Raw genomic sequence first — 15,943 nt, 5'->3', positions numbered from 1 at the left:
AATGGATGGGCTGTGTTGTAATGGTGGAGCAAATCCTATGGGCTGACTGGCCTAATCCTGTTCCCATGTCCTATGGATGGATGCTAAACTGTCTTTTTCCTTCCTTTATTTTGGTGATGAGACTGATAGTGGCAGATGGAATAAATGGGATATGCCTGCTTTTTATTTTGAGATTGCATTCAGTGAATTTATAGCAGCCTTAGAATACCATGACTAGCAGCAAGGCACCACAGAAGTCAGGTTAGAAATCCGCAGCTCTGCAGATCTAATCACGAATGGATTAGATCTGATTGGACCAGCATCGGGAGCAGAGCACTTCGAAGAGTTTACTCGCGGGTCAGTGAAGCTAGTGTAAAAGGAGAGCTTCACGGGCATTCGGACATTCCACAGGTCCAATCAGCATCGAGAGCAGAGCACTGTGAATTAAATAAAAGTACAGAAGGGGCAAGCAGGGCGGGCACTGTTGGGCAGCGATTGTTGGGAGTAGGCCCTCGGCGAGAGTAGGAGCGTGAGGCTTTGATGAGAAGAGGCTGAGGCCAAAGAAACAGGTTAGAAGAACTGGTCTTGGTTGCCCATTGTACAGTGCAGGCGGTGGAATGCTCCTCCTGTAGGATGTGGGAATTCATGGACCCAATAATCTTCCTGATGACTACATCTGCAGAAAGCACAACCAACTCCAGCTAATGAAAGTCCGCATTAAGGAGCTGGAGCTGGAGCTGGGTGGACTTAGGATCACCCGGGAGGCAGAGCAATTGATAAATACAACTTTTGAGCAGAGTGCAGAATTCAGGGAATAGATGGGTGTACACCAAGAAAGGCATATTAGGGGGAGATTCTGCGGCAGCAAAAAAGACACCAGTATAGTGTATTGCCTCCTGGGTGCAAGGGTCCAGGATGTCTCTGAGCTGTTGCAGAATATTCTTGAAGGGGAGGGTGAGCAGCCAGAGGTGGTGGTACATGTTGGTGCCAATGACGTAGGCAGGAAAGAGGCAGAGGTCCTGCGCAGTAAGTTCAGGGAGTTAGGAAGGAGGTTGAAGAGCAGGACCTCCAGGGTGGTAATCTCCGGATTACTCCTAGTGCAATGAGCTAGTGAAGGTCAGAACAGGAAGACAGCGCAGGTGAATGAGTGGCTGAGGAGATGGTGCAAGTTCTTAGATCATTGGAACCTTTTCTGGGGAAGGGGTGACGTACAAGTGGGATGGTTTACATCTTAACAGGAGGGGAACCAATATCCTGGGAGGAAGGTTTGCTAATACTATTGGGGAGAGTTTAAACTAGTGTAATGCCCTGGGACAGCTTTTACTGCTAATGTAATAGCTGTTCTGTAGCAGCAGTGTTTGGGTTATGACTAGAGATAACGGGGGCTTTGGAATGTGTGCTGTCCAGCAAAGGGAGTGTGTTTTTCATGTTGTGTGCCTGAGAATGAGTTGTTTGACGACTTTTGTTTGGCAAAAGATGGAGAGAGAAGATGCCAGAACAGAGAGGTCCAGGACTGCAGGACAGAGTGGGGCCAGGAGTCAACAACACCCTGGGGAATCGATGGAGGACTAACAGATGGGACACTGTGAGCTCCAACGTGCACATTCGACTGCTTCATTAAAATGGGCCCTTTTCTTCTTGTTTTTTTACTAACTCTCTAGTCAAATTAAGAATTATAAAGCTAAATCGTTTAATTGCAAATGGTGTACTGTTTGTTATTTCGTGGTACTGATTTGTAACGGGGGAACACATCATAGAACATCCACACAAACAAGAGGTTTTGCACTTCAGATTTCACTCGTTTGACACGGACAGAGACCGTCATCCCTGTCGGGTGAACCTAAGGGTTACACTAGATTTGCAGGTGGTTGGGAACCAAATTGAAGAGGCAGAGGACGGGGAGGTTAGTGCACAAGTAGTGACAGCTTGTAGGGACTTTGTGAGGAAGGATAGATAGATGATAGAGCAAAGATGCACTCAGCCTGATGGTTTGAGATGTGTCTATTTTAATGCAAGGAGTATTCTGAACAAGGCAGCTGAACTTAAGAGCATGGATCAGTACGGTTGAGTGAACTCGGCCTTTTCGCCTTGGAATGACGGAGGATGGGAGGTGACCTGATCGAGGTGTATAAGATGATGAGAGACATTGATCATAGAGGGCACAGGTTTAAGGTGCTGGGGAGTAGGCACAGAGGAGATGTCAGGGTATGTTTTTTACGCAGAGTGGTGAGTGCGTAGAATGGGCTGCCGGCAACGGTGGTGGAGGCGGAAACAGTAGGGCCTTTTAAGAAACTTTTGGATAGGTAAAAGTTAGAGCTTAGAAAAATAGAGGGCTATGGGTATCCCTAGTAATTTCTAAGGTAGGCACAACTTTGTGGGCCGAAGGGCCTGTATTGTGCTGTAGGTTTCAATACGTGGAACTATGATGTTGTGGCCAGTACAGAGACTCGGATAACTCAGGGGCAGGAACGGCTGTTGAGTGTGCCAGGCTTCAGGTGTTTTAAAAAGGACTGGGAGGGAGTGGTTAATCAGAGAAAGGATTACAGCTGCAGAAAAGGAGGAAGTTATGGAAGGATTGTTGACTAAGTCATTGTGGGTGGAAGTCAGAAACAGGAAGGGGGCAATAACTATACTGGGTGTTTTTTATAGATCCTCCAATAGTGAAAGAGATATCGAGTAGGAGATAGGGAGGCAAATTCTGAAATGGTGCAATAATAATAGGGTTGTTGTGATGGGTGATTTTAACTTTCCTAATACTGACTGACATCTTTTTAGAGCAAATGGTTTAGATGGGGTGTAGTTTGTTAGGTGTGTTCATGAAGGTTTCCTGTCGCAATACGTAGATAAGCCAACTAGGGGAGCGGCTGTACTTGATCTGGTATTGGGAAATGAACCCGGCCATGTGCCAGATCTCTCAGTGCAAGAGCATTTTGGAGGCAGTGATCACAACTCTGTCTCCTTTACCATAGTGCTGGAGAGGGACAGGAGCACAAAATTTGGGAAAACATTTAATTGGGGTAGGGGGAAATATGATGCTATTAGGCAGGAACTTGGGAACATAAATTGGGAACAGATGTTTTCGGGGAAATGCACGGCAGAAATGTGGGAAATATTCGGGGAACACTTGCATGGCTTTCTGCGTAGGTATATTCCATTGAGGCAGTGAAAGGATGGTAGGGTAAATGAACCACGGTGTACAAAGGATGTAGAAAATCTAGTTAAGAAGAAAAGCTTATAAAAGCTTCAAGAAACTAGGTACTGCTAGAGCTCTAGAAAATTACAAGGGTGCCAGGAGAGAGCTCAAGAATGAAATTAGGAGAGCTAGAAGGGGCCATAAGACCTTGGCAAGCAGGATTAGGGAAAACCCCAAGGCCTTCTACAAGTATGTGAAGAGCAAGATGAGCCATTTAAGAATAGGACCAATCAGAAGTGAGAGTGGAAAGATGTGCCCAGCGCCAGAGGAGGTAACATTAAGTACTAAATGAATACTTTGCTTCAGTGTTTACCAGGGTAAAGGACCTTGGCAATTTTGGGGATGACTTAGAGCAGACTGAAACACTTAAGTGTACAGACATTAGGCAGCTGTGCTGGAACTTTTGAAAGGTGTTAAGTTAGATAGGTCGCTGGGACCGGACCAGATATACCCTAGGATACTGTGAGAAATGAGGGAGGAGATTGCTGAGCCTCTGGCGATGATCATCAATAGGGAAGTACCAGAGGATTGGAACGTTGTACAATGTTCCCTTGTTCAAGAAAGAAAGCAGAGATAACCCAGGAAATTATAGACCAGTGAGTCTTATTTCAGTGGTGGGCAAGTTGTTGGAGAAGATCCTGAGAGGCAGGATTTGAGTATTTGGAGACACACAATCTGATTAGGGATAGTCAGCTTGGCTTTGTAAAGGGCAGGTCATGCCTTACAAACCTGATTGAATTCTATGAGGATGCGGGTAACAAAACACATTGATGAAGGTAGAGCAGTGGATATAGTGCATATGGATTTCAGTAAGGTGTTGATAATGTTCCCCGTGCGATGCTCATTCAGAAAGTAATGAGGCATGGGATCCAAGGAGACCTTGCTTTGTGGATCCAGAATTGGCTTGGCCACAGAAGGCAAAGGGTGATTGTGGATGGTTCACATTCTGCATGGAGGTCAGTGACCAGTGGTATACCGCAGGGATCTGCTCTGGGACCCCTCTGTGATTTTTATGAGGGGTGATTGATAAGTTCGTGGCCTAAGGTAGGAGGAGTCAATTTTAGAGAACCTAGCATATTTATTTTTCAACATAGTCCCCTCCTACATTTACACACACAGTCCAGAGTTGGTGGAGCATTTCAAATCTTTCAAGCACAACACTGAACAGGTCCTAACCAAATTCACAAGTGGTGTGCATATGACTATGCCAGATCTTCTTAGTTTTCATTATTAGTCACATCATCTCAATCCATTCATCATAGAAAATAGAACAACTTTTGCACAGTACAGGCCCATCAGCATATTCTCACATCAATCTAACCATTCCTTCCTACATAACTGTCCATTTTGTCATCTATGTACCCATCTTGGGCACGTGGCCAGGTGGTTAAGGCAACTAGCGATCTGAAGGTTGTGAGTTCAAGCCCTAGTCGAAGCAACGTGTGTTGTGTCCTTGAGTCCTTGAGCAAGGCACTTAATCACACATTGCTCTGCGACAACACTGGTGCCAAGCTGTATGGGTCCTAATGCATCCATTGAATGCTCTAAGTTAAAAAAAAATCCAGTTGCACACACTCGCGTACAAAAACCAGAGATTTTTTGGCACCGGTAGTTAGTTGGCAAGAAATAAGTAGCAAGACAATTCATAACCGTGTTGCTCACTGCAGTTTCAAGCATTTGGAGTTGGACATTCAAGAAATGGCCAGGTGAAAATCAAACTACTTCACTATAAGTTAGGAACAAAGAAGAAATTGAAGGTGCTTCAATTGTCTTAAATGTTAAGAAAGAAAAGTGAAAATTTGGAGGATACCATGGTCAAAAGCATTGTATGAAGGCAGTTGATTATCTACACTAGGTGTCTGCTGATATTGTTCATTTACAATCAATTTGTTGATGACTATAATAACCTAGTGCACTTTTGTAGTTCTGTACTGGTATTTGTAGCATTCTAATCTGCTCTGTATTGTAACAAATTATCATTTTTAAATACACCATTAAACAGAAGACTTAAGATATTTCCATGAAACTTCTGCTAATTAGTCCAGCCACTTAATTGAACCAAAATGTACTGGTGCTACTGTGTCCCAATTAACCAGAATCAACCAGACAATTTTGAAGTATTTAAGTGCATTCTTCTAATACCTTGGAATATAGTATGACTTTTACTAGCAGAAGTATAGGAAGTCAATCTTCTGGAATATTTTAGAGAAGTAATGGAAGCCTACACTACCTTTGTCCTTTATGTAACTTTCCAAGTATGTGAACAAACAAGTCAGTAAAGATGTCAGAATCTAGTATGGAATTAGCATAGTTCACTGTCTTTAGTTTTGAGATTTGCAGTTAGAACACATCAAGTCTAAAACTTACTTTGAGTAAACTGTACTGAACAATGAACTTCACTACAACTTCAAAACATTTATTTGATGTTTCACAGTAAGAGTTAAACTGCTTTTTACAGGTTACATATTAAGATTAGATTCAAATTATTTGTTATTTTACTTTTTTCACAGCTACTTTACGTAACACAGGATATACAAATTGTTATTTCACATACCAAGTGGGTCATTACTTTTTTTTAAAAAAAAATGAAGCTTAATATAAAACAGTATTAAAAACATTTGTTAGTTTATATACATGCTTTAAAAGCCAGTGTTGGTGTTCTAGTCCAACATACAATAACTCAAAATATTTAAATAGACAATTTAAAAAAATACATACATCCTATAAACAATTGAAACAAAAACGGATGCCGGATTGATACAACTCTCAAAATATAAACATCACAACAGTTATAGGATTTACAGACAATGTTACATTTACAGATTCAGTACACCTTGCCATACTTATATTGAAATTGTACTTGCACAAAATACAGATGGCTCAAAGTTACAGCAGTTCTTTCATGCAAAGACATTGAACAATAAATAGTAATGAAATTTCTGACAATTCTAATGTTTCAGTCAGTTACTTCCAAATTGGACTAATACTCAGTTCATTCAAGATCCAGGTGCTGAAAACTGATTTTTGATTACAATGTAATCAAGCTGTGCATCCACACTAATGTTTAACAGTTGCTTGTTGTGGTATGACTTTTACTAGCGGAAGTATAGGAAGTCGATCTTCTGGAATATTTTAGAGAAGTAATGGAAGCCTGGATACTTCTAACCGTTCTGACACTACGACACCGCAATGTATTCTGAACATGATCCCTGAAGTCTTTGGAAACAAAGTAATAGACAAAGGGATCAATGCAACTATTTATGCCAGATAAACAAAGGCTTATAATGTAAAGAGCATAAATATTGCTGTTCTGATGATGTTTTATCAAATAATAATGGACAATAAGAACAACATTGCTGGGAGTGAAGCATACTAAATACAGCACAAGAACGGTGATGATCAGTCTAATTGCTCTCTTGCGCCCTTTCCCAATGTTATCTTCACCAGCTGAAGCTTTCAATGTTTTGATCATCAATATATATGCAGTTAAGGTCAATAGTGCTGGGAAGAAATATATCCCTATAGCCAAAGACAGAAAATAGTCAAACATGCTAGCGGCAAGCTTTGCTTCTGGTAGAACATCATGACAGGTTGTAATGTCAAGGTCAGTAATCTGTGCTGTTTGTTGGATATTTAAATACAATGGCATTGTGCCAAATACAATCAGTATCCAAATGAAAATTGATACAACATAAGCAATCTTATTCTTCCTCCTTGCCTGAGAAATTGGTTTTACAACAACCCAGTACCTTTGTACACTGAGGCAAGTTATGAATAAAATGGAGCAGTACATATTTCCATAGAAAAACACAACCAGCACTTTGCACATTCCTTCTCCAAAAATCCAATTGTTGCCATTCAAATAGTATGAAATTTTCAGGGGTAACCAGATAATGAACAGCAGATCTGCCAAAGCCAGGTTAGCCATGTAAATAGTTGCTGGATGTTTGATTTTCGTTCGAAAGGCGAAGACCCAGAGCGCCATGGCATTTGTAGGCAAACCAATGATGAACACAATGATGTAGACCAATGGCAAAAAGATTGTAGTAAGCCCACTGGTCAGAACGGATGCAGCAAACTTATCGACGCTCAAGGGAGAATCAGGGTCACTGTCATTGGTAATTTTGCCAATAAAGCTTCGACCTTCTGAAATTAAAAGGATATTGTTAAGTATAATTTTAAATTATTACAGATTAGAATTTTCACCTAATAAGAAGACACATTTTGGAAAGCAATCAAGTGTTGTAACATTGAGATCTGGTGGTTTGAGGTACAGAAAGCTGAAGTGTGCACATGTTACTTGCACGCACACACACAAAGCCAATAGAAAGCAGCCCTTTATTACTAGCAGTATGGAGAATAAACACAAGAAATTTTGACACAAGTTCACACAAAACTTGACACCCCACATCTGGAACACTATGTATACAAGCTAATCTTATTTATATTTAGTGTTTTTGTTGCATCCTTTGCTTATTGTGCAATACACAAAATGTAATGTGCAAGGATATATATTAAAAAGGGGAGAGTAACTTAACTAATCACAGTTTACAAAAGTGCTATGTAGAGAGCATTACCGAATGCTAATGTTGAACCTTGAACTGGATGGTCCACAGCAGAAAACCACAGTAAGTTCCACTGCTGCACCTAATAAAATGACCACTGTATACAAGGAAACTGTATTTGGTTTTAATACAAAAAGTTAAATTAGATCTTTTCTGGGATGGCAAGTGGTAATGAGTTGAGTATCCCAAGCCATTAGGCCTCAGCTACTCTTAAGTAAATGATTTACACCAGGGAAACAAAACCACTGAAATTTGCTTATGACACTGAACAAATTGTATCCAAAGACTAAAAGTTAAAGCAAGATTAGGTGGGTCAGAACATAACAGATGTATAAGAGCAATGTAATCCACCTTGTGGTAAAACAAAGATGGAGTACTATTTAATAGTATTAAATTGGGAAGGGTTGATACAAGAACACAAATTTTGAATATCAATTAATAAAAGCAAAGATGCATGTGATACAAACAGTCAAGACCACATATGGCATGTTGTCTTTTATAGCAAGATGATTTGCACACAGAACAGTGTCTTGCTGCAGTTATACAGTGGCTAGAATGTTGTGTAGATTTAGTCTCTTGTGTAACAGATTCAGCAGACTGGTACTTGCACTGGCAGCAGTGTCTTTTCAAACTAAAATAGGTTAATTGTTTGAGCAACACACAAAATGCCGGTAGAACACAGCAGGCCAGACAGCATCCATAGGAAGCACAGTCGATGTTTTGGGCCGAGACCCTTCGCCAGGACTACCTGCAAGATAGTAAGAGATCTTACTATCTCTTCTTTCAGTTAGTCCTGACAAAGGGTCTCTGCCTGCTGCGTTCCACCAGCATTTTGTGTGTGTTGCTTGAATTTCCAGTATCTGCAGATTTCCTTGTGTTTAGGTTAATTGTTTGTATTCTTGGAACTTAGAATGAAAGGGATTACAATTGAATTAATTCTGCAGGAGCTAGATGTTTTCTCCGGGTGGAGTCAGTCTTAGGAATAGTCTTAGCACTAGGACAAGAATGAGAAATTTGATTGCTCAAGTCTAAACCTGTATAATTCATTACAAGGCTTAGAGGCCAAACGACTTAATATTTGAAAATTTGTAGATACAAATCTATCTTATGGAAGGCATAGGGTAAAGAATATGATATTGATCAGCCATAATTGCATAAAAAATTCGGGGCAGAAGTAAACTCTTCTGATCATAATTTGCTAGATTGCTAAATACATAGAAATAGTGCAGTGTTTGTAATTTATGACTTACTAATAAATGTACTATATTTAAGACAGTACATGTTGGTAGTTAGCAGTGTTATCTAGCAAAACAGCATGTAACAAGCGCAGAAGTAGTAACACGAATCAGCTGAATCACCTCAGCTAAACAGATAGGAATGAAGCCAAGGAACTTCTGGAACAGCAGCAAAGCCTGGTCTTCCCAAACACCTAACAGTTGATATAAAGGTATAAACAGGTATAAAGGGTCTCTTATGTTGCTGATTCCTAGAAATGATTGGAATATCTGAATCACTTGCAGCTTCGCAATAACATGCACTCCTTTTTCAGTTGGAAGGCTTCTGACCCCAAAACTAGTGAAAATCATCACTCACTTCCCTTATAACTCACAGCATCTTGATAAAGCTCCATTCTACCCAACTAAACTTTCACATCTTTACTCAAATGCTTCTATAATATCCCATTCGGGACCTAAAAATTTGAGCACAACTTTTCGTAATTTATTCACCCATACAACACGATTTAGTTTGTTGTGCCATCTTTATCAATCTGTACAAGTGGCACAATAGCTCATTCTCCTCTTCAACATTCATCCCTTCACACTTTGCATTACATTCCATCTTCCAAGTGCGTGGAAGGATATGTTTGACAAATCTTATTCAATTTTTTGAAGAGGTTACTAGGAAAGTTGATGAAGGTAAAGCGGTGGATGTTGTCTATATGGCCTTCCAGTAAGGCCTTTGACAAGGTTCCACACGGAAGGTTAGTTAGGAAGGTTCAATCGTTATGTATTAATATTGAAGTAGTAAAATGGATGCAGCAGTGGCTGAATGGGAGACACCAGAGAGTAGTGGTGGATAACTGCTTGTCAGATTGGAGGACGGTGACTAGTGGTGTGCCTCCAGGATCTGTACTGGGTCCAATGTTGTTTGTCATATATATTAATGATCTGGATGATGGGGTGGTAAATTGGAGTAGTAAGTATGCAGATGATACTAAAATAGGTGGAGTTGTGGATAATGAAGTAGGTTTTCAAAGCTTGCAGAGAGATTTAGGCCAGTTAGAAGAGTGGGCTGAAAGATGGCAGATGGAGTTTAATGCTGATAAATGTGAGGTGCTACATTTTGATAGGATTAATCAAAATAGGACATACATGGCAAATAGTAGGGCATTGAAGAATGCAGTAGAACAGAAGGATCTAGGAATAATGGTGCATAGTTCCCTGAAGGTAGAATCTCAAGTGGATAGGGTGGTGAAGAAAGCTTTTGGTATGCTGGCCTTTATAAATCAGAGCATTGAGTATAGGAGTTGGGATGTAATGTTGAAATTGTACAAGGCATTGGCAAGGCCAAGTTTGGAGTATTGTGTACAGTTCTGGTCACCGAATTATAGGGAAGATGTCAACAAAATTGTGAGAGTACAGACAAGATTTACTAGAATATTACCTGGGTTTCATCTCCTAACTTACAGAGAAAGGTTGAACAAGTTGTGTCTTTTCTTTGAAGCGTAGAAGGTTGAGGAGGGACTTGTTTAAAATTTAAAATTATGAAGGGGATAGAGTTGACATGGATAGGCTTTTTCCATTGAGAGTGGCGGAGGTTAAAACAAGAGGACATGAGTTGAGAGTTAAAGGGCAAAAGTTTAGGGGTAACATGAGGGGGAACTTCTTTACTCAGAGAGTGGTAGCTGTGTGGAACGAGCTTCCAGCAGAAGTGGTTGAGGCAGGTTCAATGTTGTCGTTTAAAGTTAACTTGGACAGGAAAGGAATGGAGGGTTATGGGCTGAGTGCAGATCGGTGAGAGTAGGAGTTCAGCACAGACTAGAAGGGCCGAGATGGCCTGTTTCTGCGCTGTAATTGTTAGTTATATGGTTTCTTTCTGTCTCATTATCAATCCCTTCTTCAGTCAGAGTGCAGGATTCCCATTCTTTACCAAAAGATCTTCACTACGTGGAATTAAGTCTCATGAGCATATTTATTCCAAAATTACTAAACTAAAACACTGTTTCAAATTCTGAAACAAAGTCAAAATTGCCAGAACCACATCAGGCAGTACATGAGGGGATAGTGCAGTCAATAGTGTAGAAAAGGTGCTATTCACTACAGGTATCTACATTTGCTGCCTGACCTGCTGAGTGCTTCACATGCTGTATATTGATGTCAGAAGCACCTTCCAGTGTTGCTCCATAGTCCCGTTGATCATTAGTGTAAACTCATAAAATTATATAATTGTTACACAACTAAAGTTTGCCTCATTACCTTTTGCATCTAGAAATCAGTACCTCCTCAGATACAGTTACTCCTGCCTTCTGTTGAAGAATTTAACAGGTTCATCACACTACAGAATTTTTCATCAATCCTTAGTGTTGTAGACTATATCCAAAGACCATCTCAACCAGCCAGCACCAACCATGTGCAACTGCCTATTGTTCCAACAATTTCATACATTTCAATGAGATTTTATCTATGAAAACACTGGTAATCAGGCTGATATTAGCCAATTGCTCCTTGCATGACTCTTTATACAACCTATTTCACAAACCTTTTGTCAATGACAAAAATCTTGTGCTGCAGTCCCTAATGTGGTCCTTCATTGAGCTCAATGGTGACTGGCAAACCTTGGTCCCAAGTTGTACTGGTCTCCATTGTTTCTTTGAATTCAGTGGTGTGGAGAGGGGGAAGCTTGCTCGCCATATTGTACTGCCTTGGCTTGAGTATTGACCGAACTTAGACAATTAAGACATCCATGGTCGACTCCATTATCAAATATCTGCTTGGAAAGCTAGATCATTTCTGGGGGTGTGCACCCTACACAAAGAAAGCCACAGTAGCTGGTTTAAAATCCAGCATCTATAAAAAGCTTAGAAATCAAATCAGCTATTCAAGCAGTATACCTAATAGAAGTACACTTTGGAATAATTGGGTTTAAAATCTGAGACCTACTGCCAGTCAATTGTATTGATTTTAAAACTTTGCACTTTACCCTTAATTGTCATGAATACACACTTCTCCTGCCCTATATCTCTTTCACCAACTTCCCAGCTCTACTTCACCCTAGGGTACGTCCACACTACGCCGGATAATTTTGAAAACTAAGCCTTTTCTCTTCGTTTTGCCCTCCCGTCCACACTAAGCCAGCGTTTTCAGCCCCCGAAAACGGAGATTTTCGAAAACACTCTCCAGTGAACAAATCTCGAAACGCTTAATATCCGGCGTAGTGTGTAAGGGGTAAACGGAGAGATTTAAAAACGTTGTCATGACAACACAACACCAATGCTTTTTTCTGCTTCTGCTTGGTACTGCGCAAGCTGTTATAACGTGCAGTCGGTGTGAACGGCGTGAGATTTAAATTGTAAAGTGAGCTTTTTTGACTATTTAAAAACGCTGTCATGACGTGCCGGAACAGATATTCGTTGTTTTCTTGAACGCCACCACCTAACCATTTCAGAACAGACGAACGAGACTGAAGCCATAAGGATTAGAAATGTACTCACCAAATACTTTGACCCATAGCTTACTGAATAAATAAGTATACTCACTTCGCCCTGTTTTCTGTCCTTGCTTGTATGAAGGTGGTTTACCTATTTATGCAAGTACTTCTCTGACAATAGATGTGTAACAGCCTAATGTAACATTGTATGGAAATACAAGATAACACTGATGCAGACGTTTTATACATTTAACAAGGTGCTTTATTAATGCAACAGAGTTAGTCAGTTTTTCAATGTTCGTCGTCAGCTGGGTCATACTGTCCGTGAACTCCCTGTCGGTTGCCTCCATACGCTCCAGTATTTGTTTTTTTTAAATAAGTGTTCGTACCCCGTAACTGGGTTGCCAAACCAGCAGAAATGGATCACTCAGTTGGAGTCTGGAGTACTAGAACTAAGAAAGTTTTATTAAAGAAACAAGCAACACAGTAATCGAAAGGATAATAAATGCAACAGTTCAGCAATGATAAACACACATGTGCACAGAATTAAGATAACAGCATCAATCAAGCTCTATCGTTGTCTAGGGGTAAATGACCAAATTTCAAAGTGACTCAAAGTTCAGTCCAGTTTAGTAGCTCAGTTTGCAGTAATCGTTGCCATGGCGATGGACAACGTGGGGGAAGAGAGAGATAGAACAGCAACAACTGATCATTCAGACACGGCTTCACTCACAGACCGGCGAGATTGCTCACAAGCAGCTTTTGGGCGGGTCCTTGGTGATGTCACCTGAGGTCACCGACTGTGACCCCTCCTCCAGATGCGGTCGATCCTCTGCAGTGAACCTGGCACCCAGGCAAGGGCGGACACACACCGGGTTCCCGCTGATCGTACCTTTCCACCCTGTGCGTTGTCCGATACTTCCCACCTACTCGTGAGAGGTGCACCGCTTCCAGGGTCTCGTTACCTCGGGTGTCGTGTGTGTCCTGCCTTCGCGAACCTGTCCCTTTTTATCCCCCTGCTGGGGTATCACCTGTCCATCACTTCAAACAGTTCAGGGTTCAAAGGGGGAGCCGCTCCAGACAGCTCTCTACACATCTCCAGGTGCTGTTTCATTGTGCCCCTTATCTCTCTCTTGAAGACAGGTGGCAGACCAACTGCTGATCACACAGGACAGCTAACATCTTATCTATGTGTATTCGTCACATAAGTCTTAAGTCCTCCTGCGCGAGAGCCAAGAGCAATTCCTTTAAAGTTTCTCTAGTCTGTAACTGGACAAATGTGCACCAAGTACACTGTTTCCTCTTCGCTTGTTTTCTGTGTCCTGCGCGTGCCCAGTAGAAGATTCGCCCAAATATCCGTCTAATGTGGACGGAGATATTTTGAAAAACGCCTGTTGTTTTTACTCGAAACCGGCGTTTTCAAAATTATCCGGCGTAGTGTGGACGTAGCCTTAGTTTCAGCTATTACCTTGTTTCTCCCTCTCCTCACCTTTCAACTCTACCTCTATCTTTTTATTCCCCTACTGAAGGTCTCAGCCCAAAATGGCAACTGCACTTTTTTCCATAGATGCTGCCTGGCCTGTAGAATTCCTTCAGCATTTTGTGCTGTTTGGATTTCCAGCATCAGCAGATTCTCTTGTTTAAAGTCATGAATACATCACTTACGGTCAAAACAAGTTCCAATTACAGCTACATTGTTCATTTACTCTCCTTGTTCAGGCTTAAGCAGCTGATAGACATTCAAAAATAAAATCCTCAAACTGTTTCAATCTATGCAAGAGACCAAGTGAAAGGCTATGTTAATGCCCCACCCCATTTCTTTCCATTGAGTATTGAGGACCTTGCTTGTGTGTTGCGCATTAATAAAATGACACTAGGGTACCAAACGTAAAGACTGGGACATTCCCCTGAAGACAGGGGTTGCAAGAATGATCCACAAACAAAGAACTTTAAAGCTTAATCTTACATTTTGCAGCGTTAAGGAAATGTATACCACCCCCCCCCCACACACACAGTGCCAAATACAAATCTTATCTCAACTGTAACTTTCACCCAGCCTCAGACTTCCACAATGATAACATTTTAATGATTTAATAGCTTCACCCTCAAATTACCCGCAGGTCACAAAGCACCCCTAAGCTTTTGAAAAGCTCACAAGTGTTCGTTATCTTTTGTACAAACAGTCTTCCTACAACAAGAATCATATCTTGTGCTCTTTGATTTATTACCCGAGTTTTGTTAATGAACAATGTCACACCACCATCGCTCTTTAAACTTCTATTGCACCAGTGTTGTGAAAGAACTCTCGTGCAGATTTTTTTTAACAGATTAAATATTAATATCTGTAAGTGCTGCTGAGCACTTACTTTTTATTCGCAGTTATTTTGTAAATAACACTTCTTTGCATTTCTGGTTAGATGCTAACTGCATTTCATTGCCTTTGTATCTGTACTCGGCACAATGACAATAAAGTTGAATCTAATCTAATCTAACTGCAGGGTAGTTATTGGCCGATGAGTTAAAGTTTTTACTACAGCATTTGATATTCTCCAACAAAACTAAATGAAATTGCTCAGTCATGACGAAAACGTGTAAAAGGCGATTTAAAAAGTTGAGACCGCAGAAAAGATAGAAATAATTTTGATTAGCTTGTCAAGCATAGTGTCGGATTCCATCCTATGACAGCGGAGCAAATTTTCAACATTCACAATTACAAGTCTTACACGGTAACGAATCGTCAACACCAGAAAACAATGTAGCATTTCGTTTCATCCCCCAACCCCCACCGCTAGCGTTACTGCAAAAGGGCGTGGTCTGCAAGCCGAAACAACTAAGATAGCAGGAACTACAAACTTGATCCTTGTGATCGCCGAATGCAGTTGAGTTTCAACTTCGGGCACTGGCGCTAAAAAAAAATAGCCCGTCTTCAACGTCGTGGTACAGAATGCCACTGTTTCGATTATAAAGCATTCGTGTGTATGCAGGATAAGTTTCATTTATCTCTTGCATGGACCACCTTTCTCTCAAATGCGGTAAAGAAAATCATTTGGCTCCCGATTAGTAACTATCGAAATCTTTAACTTTGCGACCACGTTCGCCCCTTCCCCAACCTGCCTCACCACCACTCCCTCCCCCGTACCGCCACTACTACCTCTCCTTCCTTGTACTTACTTGCAGCATAACAAACAGGAATGACCAATGCGCACGCCAACAATATTGCCAAAGTCATCCTTCAGAAATAGCTCCGGTGCGGCCTTAATTCCAAAACCAAACTTCTGTACGAACTGAAGCAAATAAGCCAACCGCGCCCTCGCGTCTGTATATGAAGGTGTTTAAGGGGCGGGGCGTCTGTTACCTGGACACTGATTGGCGGTGAACGTGCCCTGTGAGGCTCCAACTCTGACGAGCAATATTGCACCTTGGTTTCGCCGGACAGGGCTGATACTTCTGTAGTTTCAGTGCCGACCAGCGTGAGTCATCGGTGTCCTTTTGCCGGAGGAGTCACGTATTACTTAGTGTTTATTACAGAAGTAAGGTTAACGACATCTCCGAGTTGTAA

General features: G+C 41.2%; 1 protein-coding gene across 1 annotated transcript; it reads right to left on the bottom strand.

The window, feature by feature from the left end:
• Window positions 1–5,578: 5,578 nt before the first annotated feature.
• On the bottom strand, window positions 5,579–15,663 carry LOC134347123 (proteinase-activated receptor 2-like). Its single transcript, XM_063049289.1, has 2 exons — window positions 15,556–15,663; window positions 5,579–7,318 (listed from the first exon to the last, which is right to left on the bottom strand). The coding sequence occupies exons 1-2, from the start codon at window positions 15,611–15,613 to the stop codon at window positions 6,237–6,239; spliced, it is 1,140 nt and encodes a 379-aa protein (XP_062905359.1). The 5' UTR covers window positions 15,614–15,663; the 3' UTR covers window positions 5,579–6,236.
• Window positions 15,664–15,943: the final 280 nt, after the last annotated feature.

The sequence above is a fragment of the Mobula hypostoma genome, chromosome 5 (genome assembly GCF_963921235.1).
Source record: "Mobula hypostoma chromosome 5, sMobHyp1.1, whole genome shotgun sequence".
Lineage (NCBI taxonomy): Eukaryota > Metazoa > Chordata > Chondrichthyes > Myliobatiformes > Myliobatidae > Mobula > Mobula hypostoma.
The sequence above is the reverse complement of the archived record's forward strand: the minus strand, read 5'-3'. Positions and strand labels throughout refer to the sequence as shown.